The sequence below is a fragment of the Pleurodeles waltl genome, chromosome 3_1, assembly GCF_031143425.1.
Source record: "Pleurodeles waltl isolate 20211129_DDA chromosome 3_1, aPleWal1.hap1.20221129, whole genome shotgun sequence".
Classification (NCBI taxonomy): Eukaryota; Metazoa; Chordata; class Amphibia; order Caudata; family Salamandridae; genus Pleurodeles; species Pleurodeles waltl.
Genome location: NC_090440.1, coordinates 182205544 through 182225899, shown reverse-complemented (window position 1 = coordinate 182225899; position 20356 = coordinate 182205544). Strand labels below are relative to the sequence as shown.

General features: G+C 46.5%; 1 protein-coding gene across 4 annotated transcripts in view; it reads right to left on the bottom strand.

Annotated features, from left to right (window-relative positions):
* The window catches only part of CLK3 (CDC like kinase 3), a 211341-nt gene that overhangs the window by 138962 nt on the left and 52023 nt on the right, over positions 1-20356 (bottom strand). For 2 of the 4 annotated variants that reach the window (XM_069222125.1, XM_069222127.1), the window contains 2 exons: positions 20029-20095; positions 7065-7181 (listed from right to left, as the gene is read on the bottom strand). In XM_069222125.1, coding sequence (XP_069078226.1) covers positions 7065-7181; positions 20029-20095 — 184 coding nt within the window. The remainder of the gene's footprint in view (positions 1-7064; positions 7182-20028; positions 20096-20356) is intronic. The other 2 variants (XM_069222126.1, XM_069222128.1) reach the window with 1 other exon arrangement.

Below are 20356 nucleotides of genomic sequence, written 5' to 3'. Positions count from 1 at the left end.
GGAAACCCACTCTGGTAAAGATACCAATGAGGGCCTTGGCTACTGCAGGGGCAGTAGTCGACCTAAGGGGAATAGCTTCAGGATACCTGGTAGCATGATCCACTACTACCAGGATATACATATTTCCTGAGGCTGTGGGAGGTTCTAGTGGACCAACTATGTCCACACCCACTCTTTCAAAGGGCACCCCCACCACTGGAAGTGGAATGAGGGGGGCCTTTGGATGCCCACCTGTCTTACCACTGGCTTGACAGGTGGGGCAGGAGAGGCAAAACTCCTTAACCATGTTGGACATATTGGGCCAGTAGAAGTGGTTGACTAACCTCTCCCACGTCTTGGTTTGTCCCAAATGTCCAGCAAGGGGAATGTCATGGGCCAATGTTAGGATGAACTCTCTGAACAGCTGAGGCACTACCACTCTCCTAGTGGCACCAGGTTTGGGGTCTCTGGCCTCAGTGTACAGGAGTCCATCCTCCCAATAGACCCTATGCGTTCCATTTTTCTTGCCTTTGGACTCTTCAGCAGCTTGCTGCCTAAGGCCTTCAAGAGAGGGACAGGTTTCTTGTCCCTTACACAGCTCCTCCCTTGAGGGTCCCCCTGGGCCTAAGAGCTCAACCTGATAAGGTTCAAGCTCCAAAGGCTCAGTTCCCTCAGAGGGCAGAACTTCTTCCTGAGAAGAGAGGTTCCCTTTCTTTTGCTGTGTTGCAGTTGGTTTCCCAACTGACTTTCCTGTTCTCTTGGTAGGCTGGGCCATTCTTCCAGACTCCAGCTCTACTTGTTCACCCTGTGCCTTGCACTGTGCTCTTGTTTTCACACACACCAGTTCAGGGATACCCAGCATTGCTGCATGGGTTTTTAGTTCTACCTCAGCCCATGCTGAGGACTCCAGGTCATTTCCAAGCAGACAGTCCACTGGGATATTTGAGGAGACCACCACCTGTTTCAGGCCATTGACCCCTCCCCATTCTAAAGTAACCATTGCCATGGGATGTACTTTTCTCTGATTGTCAGCGTTGGTGACTGTGTAAGTTTTTCCAGTCAGGTATTGGCCAGGGGAAACCAGTTTCTCTGTCACCATGGTGACACTGGCACCTGTATCCCTCAGGCCCTCTATTCTAGTCCCATTAATTAAGAGTTGCTGTCTGTATTTTTGCATGTTAGGCGGCCAGACAGCTAGTGTGGCTAAATCCACCCCACCCTCAGAAACTAGAGTAGCTTCAGTGTGGACCCTGATTTGCTCTGGGCACACTGTTGATCCCACTTGGAGACTAGCCATACCAGTGTTACCTGGATGGGAGTTTGGAGTGGAACCTTTCTTGGGACAGGCCTTGTCTCCAGTTTGGTGTCCATGCTGTTTACAGCTATGACACCAGGCCTTTTTGGGATCAAAGTTTTTACCCTTGTACCCATTGTTTTGTGAAGAGGCTCTGGGCCCACCCTCCTGTGCAGGTTTTTGGGGGCCTGTAGAAGACTCTTTACTATTTTTAGTTTTGGTTGTCTCATCACCCTTCCCCTGGGGAGTCTTTGTGACCCCTTTCTTTTGGTCACCCCCTGTTGAAGTCTTGGACACCCTTGTCTTGACCCAATGGTCCGCCTTCTTTCCCAATTCTTGGGGAGAAATTGGTCCTAGGTCTACCAGATGCTGATGCAGTTTATCATTGAAACAATTACTTAACAGGTGTTCTTTCACAAATAAATTGTACAGCCCATCATAATTACTTACACCACTGCCTTGAATCCAACCATCTAGTGTTTTCACTGAGTAGTCTACAAAGTCAACCCAGGTCTGGCTCGAGGATTTTTGAGCCCCCCTGAATCTAATCCTATACTCCTCAGTGGAGAATCCAAAGCCCTCAATCAGGGTACCCTTCATGAGGTCATAAGATTCTGCATCTTGTCCAGAGAGTGTGAGGAGTCTATCCCTACACTTTCCTGTGAACATTTCCCAAAGGAGAGCACCCCAGTGAGATCTGTTCACTTTTCTGGTTACACAAGCCCTCTCAAAAGCTGTGAACCATTTGGTGATGTCATCACCATCTTCATATTTAGTTACAATCCCTTTAGGGATTTTCAACATGTCAGGAGAATCTCTGACCCTATTTATGTTGCTGCCACCATTGATGGGTCCTAGGCCCATCTCTTGTCTTTCCCTCTCTATGGCTAGGATCTGTCTTTCCAAAGCCAATCTTTTGGCCATCCTGGCTAACTGGATGTCCTCTTCACTGGGGCTATCCTCAGTGATTTCAGAGGTGTTGGTCTCTCCTGTGAGGGAACCAGCATCTCTGACTATTATTTTTGGAGTCAGGGTTTGAGGGACCCTGTTCTCCCTAGATAGGACTGGTAGGGGGGAATTTTCCTCCAAGTCACTATCCTCTTCCTCTGAGTTGCCACCCTCAGAGGGGTTGGCCTTTTCAAACTCTGCCAAAAGCTCCTGGAGCTGTATTTTGGTAGGTTTGGGGCCCATTGTTATTTTCTTTATTTTACAGAGTGACCTTAGCTCCCTCATCTTAAGATGGAGGTAAGGTGTGGTGTCGAGTTCCACCACAGTCACATCTGTGCTAGACATTTTGCTTCTAAAAGTTGGAATACTTTTTAAGAATCTACAACTGGTTCTAGAATCTAATTCAAACTTTTACAAACTTTTAAACTCTAAAAGAAATGCTAAACAGGATCTAACACAAGGCCCTAGCAGGTCTTTTAAGAATTTAGAAAACTTTTCAAATTGCAAAAATCAATTTCTAATGACAATTTTGGAATTTGTCGTGTGATCAGGTATTGGCTGAGTAGTCCAGCAAATGCAAAGTCTTGTACCCCACCGCTGATCCACCAATGTAGGAAGTTGGCTCTGTATGTGCTATTTCAAAGTAAGGAATAGCATGCACAGAGTCCAAGGGTTCCCCTTAGAGGTAAAATAGTGGTAAAAAGAGATAATACTAATGCTCTATTTTGTGGTAGTGTGGTCGAGCAGTAGGCTTATCCAAGGAGTAGTGTTAAGCATTTGTTGTACATACACAGACAATAAATGAGGTACACACACTCAGAGACAAATCCAGCCAATAGGTTTTTGTATAGAAACATATCTTTTCTTAGTTTATTTTAAGAACCACAGGTTCAAATTCTACATGTAATATCTCATTCGAAAGGTATTGCAGGTAAGTACTTTAGGAACTTCAAATCATCAAAATTGCATGTATACTTTTCAAGTTATTCACAAATAGCTGTTTTAAAAGTGGACACTTAGTGCAATTTTCACAGTTCCTAGGGGAGGTAAGTATTTGTTAGGTTAACCAGGTAAGTAAGACACTTACAGGGCTTAGTTCTTGGTCCAAGGTAGCCCACCGTTGGGGGTTCAGAGCAACCCCAAAGTCACCACACCAGCAGCTCAGGGCCGGTCAGGTGCAGAGTTCAAAGTGGTGCCCAAAACACATAGGCTAGAATGGAGAGAAGGGGGTGCCCCGGTTCCGGTCTGCTTGCAGGTAGGTACCCGCGTCTTCGGAGGGCAGACCAGGGGGGTTTTGTAGGGCACCAGGGGGGACACAAGTCCACACAGAAATTTCACCCTCAGCAGCGCGGGGGCGGCCGGGTGCAGTGTAGGAACAGGCGTCGGGTTCGCAATGTTAGTCTATGAGAGATCTCGGGATCTCTTCAGCGCTGCAGGCAGGCAAGGGGGGGATTCCTCGGGGAAACCTCCACTTGGGTAAGGGAGAGGGACTCCTGGGGGCCACTTCTCCAGTGAAAGTCCGGTCCTTCAGGTCCTGGGGGCTGCGGGTGCAGGGTCTCTCCCAGGCGTCGGGACTTTAGGTTCAAAGAGTCGCGGTCAGGGGAAGCCTCGGGATTCCCTCTGCAGGCGGCGCTGTGGGGGCTCAGGGGGGACAGGTTTTGGTACTCACAGTATCAGAGTAGTCCTGGGGTCCCTCCTGAGGTGTCGGGTCTCCACCAGCCGAGTCGGGGTCGCCGGGTGCAGTGTTGCAAGTCTCACGCTTCTTGCGGGGAGCTTGCAGGGTTCTTTAAAGCTGCTGGAAACAAAGTTGCAGCCTTTCTTGGAGCAGGTCCGCTGTCCTCGGGAGTTTCTTGTCTTTTCGAAGCAGGGGCAGTCCTCAGAGGATGTCGAGGTCGCTGGTCCCTTCGGAAGGCGTCGCTGGAGCAGGATCTTTGGAAGGCAGGAGATAGGCCGGTGAGTTTCTGGAGCCAAGGCAGTTGTCGTCTTCTGGTCTTCCGCTGCAGGGGTTTTTCAGCTAGGCAGTCCTTCTTCTTGTAGTTTCAGGAATCTAATTTTCTAGGGTTCAGGGTAGCCCTTAAATACTAAATTTAAGGGCGTGTTTAGGTCTGGGGGGTTAGTAGCCAATGGCTACTAGCCCTGAGGGTGGGTACACCCTCTTTGTGCCTCCTCCCAAGGGGAGGGGGTCACAATCCTAACCCTATTGGGGGAATCCTCCATCTGCAAGATGGAGGATTTCTAAAAGTTAGAGTCACCTCAGCTCAGGACACCTTAGGGGCTGTCCTGACTGGCCAGTGACTCCTCCTTGTTTTTCTCATTATTTTCTCCGGCCTTGCCGCCAAAAGTGGGGCCTGGCCGGAGGGGGCGGGCAACTCCACTAGCTGGAGTGTCCTGCTGGGTTGGCACAAAGGAGGTGAGCCTTTGAGGCTCACCGCCAGGTGTGACAATTCCTGCCTGGGGGAGGTGTTAGCATCTCCACCCAGTGCAGGCTTTGTTACTGGCCTCAGAGTGACAAAGGCACTCTCCCCATGGGGCCAGCAACATGTCTCGGTTTGTGGCAGGCTGCTAAAACTAGTCAGCCTACACAGATAGTCGGTTAAGTTTCAGGGGGCACCTCTAAGGTGCCCTCTGGGGTGTATTTTACAATAAAATGTACACTGGCATCAGTGTGCATTTATTGTGCTGAGAAGTTTGATACCAAACTTCCCAGTTTTCAGTGTAGCCATTATGGTGCTGTGGAGTTCGTGTTTGACAAACTCCCAGACCATATACTCTTATGGCTACCCTGCACTTACAATGTCTAAGGTTTTGTTTAGACACTGTAGGGGTACCATGCTCATGCACTGGTACCCTCACCTATGGTATAGCGCACCCTGCCTTAGGGCTGTAAGGCCTGCTAGAGGGGTGTCTTACCTATACTGCATAGGCAGTGAGAGGCTGGCATGGCACCCTGAGGGGAGTGCCATGTCGACTTACTCGTTTTGTCCTCACTAGCACACACAAGCTGGCAAGCAGTGTGTCTGTGCTGAGTGAGAGGTCTCCAGGGTGGCATAAGACATGCTGCAGCCCTTAGAGACCTTCCTTGGCATCAGGGCCCTTGGTACTAGAAGTACCAGTTACAAGGGACTTATCTGGATGCCAGGGTCTACCAATTGTGGATACAAAAGTACAGGTTAGGGAAAGAACACTGGTGCTGGGGCCTGGTTAGCAGGCCTCAGCACACTTTCAATTGTAAACATAGCATCAGCAAAGGCAAAAAGTCAGGGGGCAACCATGCCAAGGAGGCATTTCCTTACACCCATGAACTGAGAAAAGTAAAGCGTGCAGCTGCCACGATGCCACTTGCCACCAGTTTGGCCATATTTCAGAGCTGCAACATCACTGGAGTGCCCAAAAGCACAAGGTGTGCAATACTCAGAGACATGGCCAAGGTAAGAAAGGCTGAAAGACGACCACCACTGAACAAGACACACAAGCTGAAACGTCAAGACTGGGACAAGAAATATCTCAAGACTGATTTTTCTAAGGTTTTATGGACTGATGAAATGAGAGTGAGTCTTGATGGGCCAGATGGATGGGCCCGTGGCTGGATTGGTAAAGGGCAGAGAGCTCCAGTCCGACTCAGACGCCAGCAAGGTGGAGGTGGAGTACTGGTTTGGGCTGGTATCATCAAAGATGAGCTTGTGGGGCCTTTTCGGGTTGAGGATGGAGTCAAGCTCAACTCCCAGTCCTACTGCCAGTTCCTGGAAGACACCTTCTTCAAGCAGTGGTACAGGAAGAAGTCTGCATCCTTCAAGAAAAACATGATTTTCATGCAGGACAATGCTCCATCACACGCGTCCAAGTACTCCACAGCGTGGCTGGCAAGAAAGGGTATAAAAGAAGGAAATCTAATGACATGGCCTCCTTGTTCACCTGATCTGAACCCCATTGAGAACCTGTGGTCCATCATCAAATGTGAGATTTACAAGGAGGGAAAACAGTACACCTCTCTGAACAGTGTCTGGGAGGCTGTGGTTGCTGCTGCACGCAATGTTGATGGTGAACAGATCAAAACACTGACAGAATCCATGGATGGTAGGCTTTTGAGTGTCCTTGCAAAGAAAGGTGGCTATATTGGTCACTGATTTGTTTTTGTTTTGTTTTTGAATGTCAGAAATGTATATTTGTGAATGTTGAGATGTTATATTGGTTTCACTGGTAATAATAAATAATTGAAATGGGTATATATTTTTTTTTGTTGAGTTGCCTAATAATTATGCCCAGTAATAGTCACCTGCACACACAGATATCCCCCTAACATAGCTAAAACTAAAAACAAACTAAAAACTACTTCCAAAAATATTCAGCTTTGACATTAATGAGTTTTTTGGGTTCATTGAGAACATGGTTGTTGTTCAATAATAAAATTAATCCTCAAAAATACAACTTGCCTAATAATTCTGCACTCCCTGTATTTAAAATGGTTTTCCATGGACCAACTGTATTTCACTAGGGGGAGTGATGACATACTATCTACAGGTCCTTTTGGGACTAGGAAAGAGACCATAAATCCCCCGTCAAAGTGTACAAGCAGATTGGGGAGAGTGCAGACTAGCCACCTCAAAGAGACAGAATGCTACAGGTCCTATGTGGCAAAGTCAAACAGTGGGAGTCAGAGCTAATCATAAAATATGTACATATCAAGAAGGCATTCTGGAGAACTAGTGCAAGCTACCCTTTTCTAGATTCTAGAAGCCTACTGTGATTTTCCAGAAACCTACTGTGATGTGCTATCCGCCAAGAGTACCCAACCTGCTAGTCAGGGCTGGATAGATGGCACAAAAACACTGTGCTAAAAACTTACAATTTGTTCTCTTTGTCCTTTTCTCTGATTTTCTTCAGGACGTTGATTTCCAATTGGGCCGCTTCCCTGTACTTGCCGACATTTCGAATAATTTTGAGTGCAATCCGGGATTTGCTACTGAGGACAAGCGAAAAAAAAAGGGAAAGTGTGAGCAGCAACTGATTATATAATACCAAGAAGCATACAAAGTGCAACTGAGAATAAGAAAAGTAAATCAAGCTTGCAGATAGGTCAGGTTGACCGCTATTTGGCAGATTAGAAAGCATAAACGTGCTTTTTTTCAAATCTACAAGTTGTAAAAAGCATTCTTGAGGGATAGATGATTTCATGAAAATGTACACACCATACTGCATCCCTGCCACAAATTGGAAACCATCCGTAACATTATGATAAAGGTATGTCAAGGTAAGGCAAAGCCAGGAACCCAGCAAATGCCTGGAAGCTAGTGATTCTAAGTACGTCAAAGTTTTCAAGGGCACAACAAGGTATGTTCCTACTCACAAATGTCAGGGAAATAACCATGCCGGCAGGGCATAACAGAGCAGTAAAGTCTCCAGTAAGGTAAGACGCACAGTTTTCATAAAAGGAAGGAAAATGTCACTTACCCAGTGTACATCTGTTCGTGGCATTAGTCGCTGCAGATTCACATGCTGTGCATAGTCCGCCGTCTGGTGTTGGGTCGGAGTGTTACAAGTTGTTTTTCTTCGAAGAAGTCTTTTCGAGTCACGAGACCGAGGGACTCCTCCCACTTCGGTTCCATTGCGCATGGGCGTCGACTCCATCTTAGATTGTTTTCCCCGCAGAGGGTGAGGTAGGAGTTGTGTATGCTAATAATAGTGCCCATGCAATGGAATAAATACGTATGTACAAAATGAAGGTTTAATGTAATATATTTACAAATGTACAAATGTTCAAGATCTACTTCTAAACGGCTACAGGCTCCCGGGGTGGAGGGTGGGCGCATGTGAATCTGCAGCGACTAATGCCACGAACAGATGTACACTGGGTAAGTGATATTTTCCGTTCGGTGGCATGTGTAGCTGCAGATACACATGCTGTGCATAGACTAGTAAGCAGTTATCTCCCCAAAAGCGGTGGTTCAGCCTGTAGGAGTGGAAGTAGTTTGAAATAAAGTTCTTAGTACGGCTTGACCTACTGTGGCCTGTTGTGCAGATAACACATCTACACAGTAGTGTTTAGTAAATGTATGAGGCGTAGACCATGTTGCTGCCTTACATATTTCGGTCATTGGAATATTTCCTAGAAAGGCCATAGTAGCACCTTTCTTTCTGGTTGAGTGTGCCTTTGGTGTAATAGGCAGTTCTCTCTTTGCTTTAAGATAGCAGGTTTGGATGCACTTTACTATCCATCTGGCGATACCTTGTTTTGAAATTGGATTTCCTGTATGAGGTTTTTGGAAGGCAATAAATAGTTGTTTTGTCTTCCTAATTTCTTTTGTCCTGTCAATGTAGTACATTAGCGCTCTCTTGATGTCTAATGTATGTAGTGCTCTTTCAGCTATTGAATCTGGCTGTGGGAAGAACACTGGTAATTCCACTGTTTGGTTTAAGTGGAACGGTGAGATAACCTTTGGTAAGAATTTTGGATTTGTTCTTAGAACTACCTTATTTTTGTGTATTTGAATAAATGGTTCTTGTATGGTAAACGCCTGTATTTCACTTACTCTTCTTAGAGATGTGATGGCAATGAGAAATGCAACTTTCCACGTTAAGTATTGCATTTCACAAGAATGCATGGGTTCGAAAGGTGGACCCATGAGCCTTGTTAAGACAATGTTGAGGTTCCATGAAGGAACAGGTGGTGTCCTTGGTGGTATAATTCTCTTTAGGCCCTCCATAAACGCTTTAATGACAGGTATTCTAAATAGGGAAGTTGAATGAGTAATCTGCAGGTACGCAGATATTTCTGCGAGATGTATTTTTATGGAAGAGAAAGCTAGATTTGATTTTTGTAAATGTAGTAAATATCCTACTACATCTTTTGGAGATGCATGCAATGGTTGGACTTGATTATTATGGAAGTAACAAACAAATCTTTTCCATTTACTTGCATAGCAGTGTCTAGTGGATGGTCTTCTAGCTTGTTTTATGACCTCCATACACTCTTGTGTGAGGTTCAAGTGTCCAAATTCTAGGATTTCAGGAGCCAAATTGCTAGATTCAGCGATGCTGGGTTTGGATGCCTGATCTGTTTGTGTTGTGTTAACAGATCTGGCCTGTTGGGTAGTTTGACATGAGGTACTACTGACAGGTCTAGTAGTGTGGTATACCAAGGTTGTCTTGCCCATGTTGGTGCTATTAGTATGAGTTTGAGTTTGTTTTGACTCAATCTGTTTACTAGATATGGAAGGAGAGGGAGAGGGGGAAAAGCGTACGCAAATATCCCTGACCAATTCATCCATAGAGCATTGCCTTGAGATTGCCCATGTGGGTACCTGGATGCAAAGTTTTGGCATTTTGCGTTTTCTTTTGTTGCAAATAGATCTATTTGAGGTGTTCCCCAAATTTGGAAGTAAGTGTTCAGGATTTGGGGGTGAATTTCCCATTCGTGGACCTGTTGGTGATCCCGAGAGAGATTGTCTGCTAGCTGGTTCTGGATCCCTGGAATAAACTGCTATTAGGCGAATGTGGTTGTGAATTGCCCAATGCCATATTTTTTGTGTTAGGAGACACAACTGTGTCGAGTGTGTTCCCCCCTGTTTGTTTAAATAATACATTGTCGTCATGTTGTCTGTTTTGACAAGAATGTATTTGTGGGTTATCATTGGTTGGAATGCTTTCAACGCTAGAAATACTGCTAACAATTCTAGGTGATTTATATGAAACTTTCTTTGATGTACGTCCCATTGTCCTTGGATGCTGTGTTGATTGAGGTGTGCTCCCCACCCTGTCATGGAAGCATCTGTTGTTATCACGTATTGTGACACTGGGTCTTGGAAAGGCCGCCCTTTGTTTAAATTTGTACTGTTCCACCATAGAAGCGAGATGTATGTTTGGCGGTCTATCAACACCAGATCTAGAAGTTGACCCTGTGCATGTGACCATTGTGATGCTAGGCACTGTTGTAAGGGCCGCATGTGCAATCTTGCGTTTGGGACAATGGCTATGCATGAGGACATCATGTCTAGGAGTTTAAATACCATCTTTGCGTGTATCTTTTGTGTTGGATACATAGCTTGTATCACCTTGTGAACATTTTGAACCCTTTGTGGACTTGGAGTGGCTATCCCTTTTGTTGTGTTGATTGTCGCTCCTAAGTATTGCTGTGTTTGACACGGCAAAAGGTGTGACTTTGCATAGTTGATGGAGAAACCCAGTTTGTAAAGGGTTTGTATAACAATCTGTGTGGTGTGAACACTTTGTTAGCGAGTTGGTTTTGATTAACCAATCGTCTAGGTACGGGAACACGTGTATTTGCTGCCTCCTGATATGTGCAGCTACTACTGCTAGACATTTTGTAAAGACTCTTGGTGCTGTTGTTATTCCGAATGGCAACACTTTGAATTGGTAATGTATTCCTTTGAATACGAACCTTAGGTATTTCCTGTGCGAGGGATGTATCGGTATATGGAAATACGCTTCTTTTAGATCTAACGTTGTCATGTAGTCTTGCTGTTTCAGTAGTGGTATTACGTCTTGTAACGTGACCATGTGAAAGTGGTCTGATTTGATGTAGGTGTTTAGTGTTCTGAGATCTAATATTGGTCTCAGACTTTTGTCCTTTTTCGGTATTAGAAAGTACAGTGAGTAAACTCCTGTGTTCTTTTGTGTTTTTGGTACTAATTCTATTGCGTCTTTTTGCAGTAATGCTTGAACCTCTAGTCCTAGAAGGTCTATATGCTGTTTTGACATATTGTGTGTTTTCGGCGGGACGTTTGGAGGGAGTTGGAGAAATTCTATGCAATAACCATGTTGGATAATTGCCAAGACCCAAGTGTCTGTTGTTATTTCCTCCCATGATTTGTGGAACTGGCTTAGTCTTCCCCCCACTGGTGTTGTGTGAAGGGGTTGTGTGACCTGTGAGTCACTGTTTATTTTGAGGGGTTTTGGGACCCTGAAACTTTCCCCGGTTTCTTGGGAATTGGCCCCCTCTGTATTGGCCTCGAAAGCCACCCCTTTGATATTGTCTCTGGTAGGTAGGTGGTCTTGTTTGTGAGGTGCTGGCTTCTGTGGCTTGACCTCGAAACCCTCCTCTGAAAGTTGTTTTGCGAAATGTGCCAAATGTGCCTCTGCCCTGCGGGGAATACAGTGCGCCCATGGCTTTGGCTGTGTCAGTGTCCTTCTTTAATTTTTCAATTGCAGTGTCCACTTCTGGGCCAAACAATTGCTGTTCATTGAACGGCATATTGAGCACTGCCTGTTGTATCTCAGGTTTGAAGCCAGATGTGCGCAGCCATGCGTGCCTCCTTATTGTCACAGCAGTATTTATTGTTCTTGCAGCTGTATCTGCTGCATCCATAGAAGAACGTATTTGGTTGTTGGAGATATTTTGCCCCTCTTCAACCACTTGTTTCACTCGTTTCTGGAATTCTTTGGGGAGGTGCTCGATGAGATGCTGCATCTCGTCCCAATGGGCCCTGTCGTATCGCGCTAGGAGTGCTTGCGAGTTGGCGATGCGCCACTGATTTGCAGCTTGTGCTGCAACCCTTTTCCCAGCTGCATCAAACTTGCGGCTCTCCTTGTCCGTAGGCGGTGCGTCGCCCGATGTTTGCGAGTTGGCTCTTTTACGAGCTGCTCCTACGACTACTGAATCTGGTGTCAGTTGTGATGTAATAAAAGCAGGGTCTGTGGGCGGTGCCTTGTATTTTTTCTCCACCCTTGGAGTTACTGCTCTGCTTTTAACAGGCTCCTTGAAAATCTGTTTAGCGTGCCTTAGCATTCCCGGGAGCATGGGAAGGCTTTGATAATGGCTGTGGGTGGAGGACAGGGTGTTAAAGAGGAAGTCATCCTCAATAGGCTCCGAATGTCGAGATACATTATGAAATTCGGCTGCCCTAGCTACCACCTGTGCATATGCTGTACTGTCCTCAGGTGGTGAGGGTTTAGTTGGGTACGACTCTGGACTATTGTCAGATACTGGAGCATCATAGAGGTCCCATGCTGCCTGATCATCCTGGCTCATGGTGGTATGAGTTGGTGATTGTGGTGGAGTCTGTGCCGGTGATACATGAGTTGACTGTGGTGGAGAGGGTGAGGGTGGTGGAGTTACCCTCTTTACCACCTTTGCTTGTGGTGGCTTGTCTTGTTGCTGGAAGTCAAGTTTCCTTTTCCTTCCGATTGGGGGGGAAGAGTGCTGATTTTCCCTGTACCCCTTTGGATAAAGATCCGCTTTTGCGTGTGATCTACCTCTGTAGTTTGTAATTCCTCCTCAAATCTGTGTCTTTTTAGTTGGGAGGACAGTGATTGTTCCTCGGAGTAGGAACTGGTTTTTGGTTCGGTTGCCGGGTGTTTTGGCACCGAAACCGTGTCTTTAGTTGTTTTCGGCTCCGACGAGATCTTTCTCTTTTTCGGTGTCTTGGCCTCTCGGTGCCGACCATCTTCGGTGCCGCTATCTCTGTGCCGAGCAGCTTTGGTGCCGCTGTCTCTGTGTCGAGTAGCTTCGGTGCCGCTATCTCGGTGTCGAGCCTTTTCTGCACCACTCTCTCGGTCCCGAGAGTGTTGCGTGCCTGTGTCTCGACCTGAGTCGGACGACTTCGGCACCAGCTCGCCCTTTTTCGGTGCCGATGGACGGTCACCTACTTTATGGGTTATGCCATGGCCTGTTGGCAGTGGCGTCCCCTGGGCTTTGTCTGTTTTCTCGTGTGATCTTTCTTTCGACGTCTTACTCACGGTTGGTTGCTAGTCGACGTCGAATTCTTCGGAATCCGAATCGCGGATGGAGAAAGTTTCTTCTTCTTCTTCCTCCTCCTCCTCGAACCCTTGTTGTCCTGTCGGCGTGGAAGCCATCTGCAACCTCCTGGCTCTTCGGTCCCTGAGCGTTTTTCTCGACCGAAACGCGCGACAGCCCTCACACGACTCTTCCTTGTGCTCGGGGGACAGGCACAAGTTACAGACCAAATGTTGGTCTGTATAAGGATATTTACTGTGGCATTTAGGACAGAATCGGAACGGGGTCCATTCCATCAGTGTCGATGTTGCACGCGGTCGGGCCGACCAGGCCCCGACGGGGGATCGAAAATACCCCAAAGGGTTACCGGAGCTCTTTAAGGCTCGGTGTCGATTTGCCCTAACTATCCCGATACCGAACGAAACAATACCGACGAATTTTCCGTTGATTCTGACTAACTTTCCGACCCGAAACACGGAGCGAAAAGGAACACGTCCGAATCCGATGGCGGAAAAAAAAACAATCTAAGATGGAGTCGACGCCCATGCGCAATGGAACCGAAGTGGGAGGAGTCCCTCGGTCTCGTGACTCGAAAAGACTTCTTCGAAGAAAAACAACTTGTAACACTCCGACCCAACACCAGACGGCGGACTATGCACAGCATGTGTATCTGCAGCTACACATGCCACCGAACATTAAATTACTTTCAGGGAATGGGATATATGAAAGTGAGAATAAAGTGTGTCCCATAGAGGATAATCTGAAGAAAGATGAGTAAAAAAAAAAAAAAGCCACCTGCAGAGGAAGTGACACCACTGGATTTACATTCATCCATCTGCACAGGAAGTGACAAGACTCCTCTCCCCTCCCAGGACCTACTTATTGGCAGCCGCTGAAAAAACAAAATGCGTGATGGCATGCCATAGGCAATTCCGTCTGCACCCAGTGCCAGGAACTCTGGTTTTCCACCCTCTACAGTGCTGTGATGCTCCACACCCTCAACCCCATCCGTCGCTCCATATGCTGCTGTCTCACTGCACCACACAACACCCAGGGAGTATTCTCCTGCACTTCCTGCAAGTTTTCATGCACTAACCCATGCCCAACACACACTCCTGCAATGACAGCACCCAACACCCCACTCCCTCTCACACACAATCCTGCAAACATCCAAACAACACACCACACTAATATGCGTGCTCCTCAACACCTAGTCACTCATCAAATATTCCACAGAGATACAGGACCTGCTGCACAACAATGCCCCGGACCTACTTTTCCCCACTGAAACCTGGCTGAACCCTAAATCGGCACTTGACATTACCACAATCATCCTCTTTGGATACAAGTTCACCAAGCAGGACAGGCTTCACTAATTCAAGGACACAATCGCCATCATCAAGATTGCCATCAGCTGCAACACCACCACAGACTACTTCGAACAACCGTCGGTCAAGCTCCATGCCATAGCAAATTTCACCCTCAGTAGTATACTTATCTACAGATGACCTGGACAGCACACCAAATTCAGCGACATCACAGACTTCGTTGCACCACTTGCCCTTGACGCTAGCAATTACATCCTACATGGAGACCTAAACTTCCAACTTGAAGGTCATGCAACCCTAAGAGCTCCTGGGAGCTATTTTAACCAGCATCTGCAATATCAGAGTCGAAGAGCCCACATCTGTCTCCTGGTCCTAGACAGAGCACTGCTCAAAAAGTTCAGCATCCCTGTCCAATGAACATGCCCCACCGCCAGACCACCCTGCCGAAACTTAAGAGCATCATTGACAATGACTGAGAATTTTAACAACTGGATCACCTCCTATGTTGACTTCTTGTCATCACCCTTCCCAACACAGCAATACAACAAAGTCTAGACGCCATGCCAGCTGGTATATGCAGGAACTCAGACCGATGAAACATCACAACAAACAACTGGAAAGAAGATCCAAGACAATGCAGACAGGAGCACTTTCAAAACCACCTTGAAATGCTACCACCAAATGAACTGGACCACCAAATGCACTGATCTGGAAGACCGCACTGATGCCAGGAACAATAGAAGCAAAGAAATGTTCGACATTGTGAAAGATTTCACTACACCAGCAGCTGCCTCCAACTCGATCAGCCTCTCCCAGGACCTCTGCAATAATCTTTCTCTATTCTTAAGCAACAAAATTGCCACTATTTACAGCAACTTCAACCCTGCAACTGGACCAGAGACACCCTGTGAAACATTGCCCGATCTTATCTTAAGAGCCAATGCTAACCACATGGCCTGTCATTACCCTAGAGGAAGAAACCACCACCATAAAGTCTGTTCATTCAGGGGGTGCACACCAAACCCATGCCCCCACCACACCTACTCCAGAGGACTGCAACCCATCAGCGCCACAGTCATACCCATTCTGAAAGAGCTTTTTCTCGACCTTCCCAGATACCAGGAAAAATGTAACTGTCCTCCCATTGCTGAGGAAACCCTCCATGAACCTTTCAATGCTTGCCAACAACAGACCAACCTCCCTGCTACCATTCCCGGCCAAGATCTTAGGGAAAATCATCAACAGACACCTTACTGAATACCTCAAAGACCACCAACTCCTCAACTCTTCCCAGTCTGGTTTCAGACCCAACCACATTAGGAAACTATCCTCACTGCCACCACGGATGACATCTGCAACACTCTGGACAGAGGAGACATGATGGCTCTGATCCTGCTGGACCTTTCTGCAGCGTTTGACACTGTCTCCCAACCTATCCTCATCCAATGCTTACACAACATAAGAATTAAAGGACACACAGTCCGATGGTTCTGCCTCTTCCTAACAGTTCGGACGCAGTCAGCCAGCCTGGCACCGCACATTTCGGATGCCCGCGACCTCATCTGCAGAGTTCTACAACTATGCTTCTTGAGCCAGGCCCGCTTCAACACATACATGATCCCTCTAGCCAGAATCGTCTGCTCTCATGACATCGTCTTCTCCTACACACAGCTCATTCTCATTATGCACATGAATAACATAAAAAAGGGTTGTGTAGGGCGCTATCAGCACCTTGTAATGTTTGTGGTGTTCAGGAGCAGTGAGTGGCCTTTCAGGGTGAGGAAAGGCACTTGCCACTGTGCTGAAACTCTGTGGTAGCCCGCTTTTGTCAGGACTGCCTCAGGCTGTGCAGTTTGTAGTTCATTTCTGGCATTGCCCATGTCAGGTACACAATAAACCCACTCGTCACAGGCCTATTCTAAAACAAGAATAAACGTGCTTCACAAGCCCCTCACTGACCACTGAGGTAATTACATTAGACTACCCCCATGCTGGATAAGAGACAAGAGTACTCAATCTACCAAAGCAATACCAATTGAACTGAGCGGTTAGGTAAATACAATTTTTTTCTAATGGCCAAGAATATTCGAATCCCGCCCAGCTGAGGAATTAGATAACAGTAATAACCTCTCAACTGACTGAGACCAAAGATAAATGTGACATCACAAACTTTCTTCCACGTGAAGTCAGATAAATGAGACATCTAAAGAAAGATGAATGTGGTACTGAACTCACAGCTGCCAACAAGGAGGTAAATGTCTTTTTTGCAATTACCTTGACAATATTTTCATCAGTTCAGCCATCATTCCAACTCTTTAGCAGTACAGCATGGTAGAGAGCCCATATCGATGGCCCTGGTTGTCCACGAATATGTGGAGGGACGCCCATGGAGCAGCATGGCAGATATCCAAGACTGGCACACCACAAACCAGCGCAGTGGTAGCAACGTTCACTCTGGTGAAATTAGCACACATGCCTTCTGGGGCAGGCTTCTTGGCTAGCCTATAGTAGATCTTGATGGCGTAATACAATATATCAGGATAGCAGCCAACACCGGAGATCTTTTTCAGTCTCCTCCGACATCTGGACAGAATCTGAAAGTTCCCTGGGTACTGAGCCCACTGACAAAGATGTCACTGCAGAGCCCTCATGAGCCATCTGGAGTGGACCATAGGCAGTATTCAGTGGACCAAGAGGCCAAGAAGACTCTAAATCCCCTCACTGGGACCAAGGTCAGAGGTTAAAAAATCAGGATCATAGCCTGAATCTTGTAGACTTGTTGAGGTGGAGGGAAGGCCCAGAAGAGCACCATATCCAGGATACAACTAATGTAGGACAGCCACTGTGATAATTGACTTTGGTATGTTGATGGTTTCATCACCCAATTATGTCAACAGGTCAGCTGCGGTCTGGAGGGGGTTTGCAACTATTTTAGGAAGAGCCCTCCTTCAGTAAACAGTCGACTTAAGGTAAGCCTGGTATTCCTAACTCCATGGATGGGCTAAGACCACCATCATCACCTTTGTGAGCAGCTGAGGTGCACTGGTAAGACCAGTACTGAAAATTGAATGTGCTCTTGGCCTACATGAAATGCATGTAGATGCTAGATGAGTGTGTGGAAATAGGCATCTTGCAAAAGCAATGTTACCGTCCATTCTTGTGGATCCAGGGCAGAGGGTGAAGTTCTAGGAGGGGGAGAAGGCCTCCGTCCTTTTCGGCACAGGAAATAATTAGAACAAAAGCTAGTCCCGATCTCTAAAGGCCAACACCCTCCTTTGGGTAAGAGAGCTTTAATTCTGACAAGTGGTCCTCTGGAATTTTTAGTGCTGAAAGCGGAATAACTGGCAAATGAGACAGGAAGGATAGCATGCAACTGTGTACCACAACTGGAGGTGAAAGGTGATGTGACCTCCCACTGGATGTTTATGTGCAGACCTAAAGTGGTTTAGCAGCAGCTGCAGGAGTGGTGGGCTGTGATTTGTGTAAATTGTGCACATTCTGCAAATTTTTGCCCCTGGGGGACTGAACACTGGCAACCTGGTACTGTGCCTCTGCCAACCTGGTACTGTGCCTTAGCACCACACTGTTCCAGACTGTTCTTTCCAGGCAGGTGGTAGTGTTCAGGCCCGACCTGATGGAGTACCTTGCCATGTCATGGGCGTCCTAAGTAAGGGGCTGATCGCTAACCCTGACATCATCAGGCACGGTGGGCAAAAGGTATGCCATCATGTCCAAAAATGCATCAGTATATCTCCTCAGGAGGCAGCTAGTACTGACAGACCTGAGGGCAAGGCTGGTACAGAAGAACATCCGTCTGGCAAATGCCTCAAAGTGCTTCGACTCCTTGTCTGGCGAAGTGTTCAGAAGCGCATTAGCCTGTACACAGCTTGTGGAGGCCTGAAGCACAAGGCTTTCTGGTGAAGGGTGCTGGAGGAGGAAGGCAGGCCTGTATTGCTTTGCAATTTACCTACTGACTGGAGGGCAAGATCCTAGTTTCAACCAGGTGCCAAGCAGTGGTTCCTTAAATGCCTCATTAAAGGACAGAAGAGATTCTTGGTTAGTTTTGCATGGATGGAGAACTACTGTGAGCACTTTAATTTTCACTTCAGTGCTGGGTAATGTCAAGTCCAGTAGTTTGGCTGCCATATTTTTCACTGTAGTAAAGTAGGCAGACTCCTCTGTGGCAATAGTAGGTAATAGTGATGGGAGGGCAGTGTCCGGGGATGTCTCCAAGCCACTGTATTCCTGCAAAGCTAGGAGTAAACTTTCATCATCGTAGACAATACTAGAGCCTTTGTCTTCTTCAGCATTTTCATGGACGTGATACAGAAGCATTTTGGGGTCAAAGCTATGGTATTCTCTGAGCAGGTGAGGCATTGGTTGGCATTGCTCTGGGTTTGTTTTGGCATCTAAAAGGACAATGGACACCTCTCCTGTGTCTACGTCAACGCCCGGGGTGAAGTCGAGTGACCCAGTCAGCATCGGGGAATGAATTTGCCAGTGATAAACCACCCGGGGCCCCCTCAGATCCATAGGGCCCAAAGGTGCACTAAAAGGATTCAGTAAGGTACCCAAAATGAGCCCAAACATGGAGCTACACATCACTGCCTACCACTGCAAACGGAGTGGTAATGAAGAATCATCCAGATCCACTCTAGAAACTGGGGAAATTCACAAGGTAAGGAGTCTGCAGTTTGAAGTCTCCATCAGAATTGGCCCTTTAAGCCATGTCATTAATGACTGTCTATTCCAAAATGAAAACCAAATGCAATAAACGTTTGAGATAGGTGACTGGGAAGCACTGATGAGGCCATTCTAAAGAATAATTAAGAACAAGCTACTCAAAGGTGAAAGCAATAAAGGGATCTAAAAGTCAAGCTTGTAACCGTCTATAAGTGTCCTATCTGGATGGGATATTGCAATGCTCTTCATTGCAGGACACATTTAAGAGCTACTAAGAAAGAGGATTTCCAAAATTTCACAGAGCACGAAAGGGAGGGATCTTGAGATTGGTTACTGATGTTGTCACTAGTCCTAGTTACATCACTAACACAAGGGCAAAGCTGCATTTCTGTATAATACTCTGTGAAATAGCACCAAAAAAAAACAACAACAAAAACTGACGAACTATGCTAGATCTGACAGAGAAATGTATAAGATGCAAACCACAGGTTATAAATTATTACACCGCTAATCAAATTTTCATTGTTTTTAGGATACCAAATGAGCTGCATTGAGCCGAACAAGGACTTCTGTATTGTAGCATGTTGAGGCAAAGGCTCAAGCCTGTATTGTAGCACCCTTCCAAGCGTGAAGCTTTTTGAGCTGAATCAATGCTCAGGTTTTTTTTTTCCAAACTTGAGGCACTGGCAGCCTGGGCACAAGAGGTACAAAAACCTGTTTGTGTCTAGGGTGAGGAAAGCTATTGCTCAGGAATAAAGTGAAGGTACGTAAAATACTTCTGAGGAGCCCACAGTTGACCCTGCCGAATTCCAGAGTTGCTGAATACCAAGGATGACTAATCTCGATTCCACCTCATGCATCTTTACTCCACCACATGACACATACTCTCTGTATCTCACTCTTGCAGGTTCGTTTTCATTCTTGTCATCTCCCTTTGCCACGGTTTTCCTATTATTCTTTTGCTTCTTTTTCCCTTGTTACCTTTCTCTCTCTGGCTATAGGACAAAGAGTGATGCCGAAAGATAAGTCAACAATCCCTAAATATCTGTGCTGGTGTCCTTCAGCTGCAACCATCAGAACAAATTAAGCACCAAGAAAAACCTTACCTGTTATGATCCATGCACTCCACCACTTTGCCAAAGGTGCCTTCTCCCAAGCCTCCAACGATCTCATCTGCAAGACAGAAGAGCATAGCGCATTAGAATAAGGGGAATTCTGAGAGGGGCCCGGTGACCCCGAGTTTCACAACATAAATGTTTTTTTTTTAAAGGTGGTAGGATATGACTACACTTTACACAGAAGGTTCTATGGCGTGTCTCAGGCAATTACTGATCGACCCATTTAAGAGCCGTATGCATTAGCAGCCCTTTCAGCACAATAAGATCTGGTCTAACAAGGGAGATAGATAGTAGAGAGGTAAAGTTTTACGAAAGG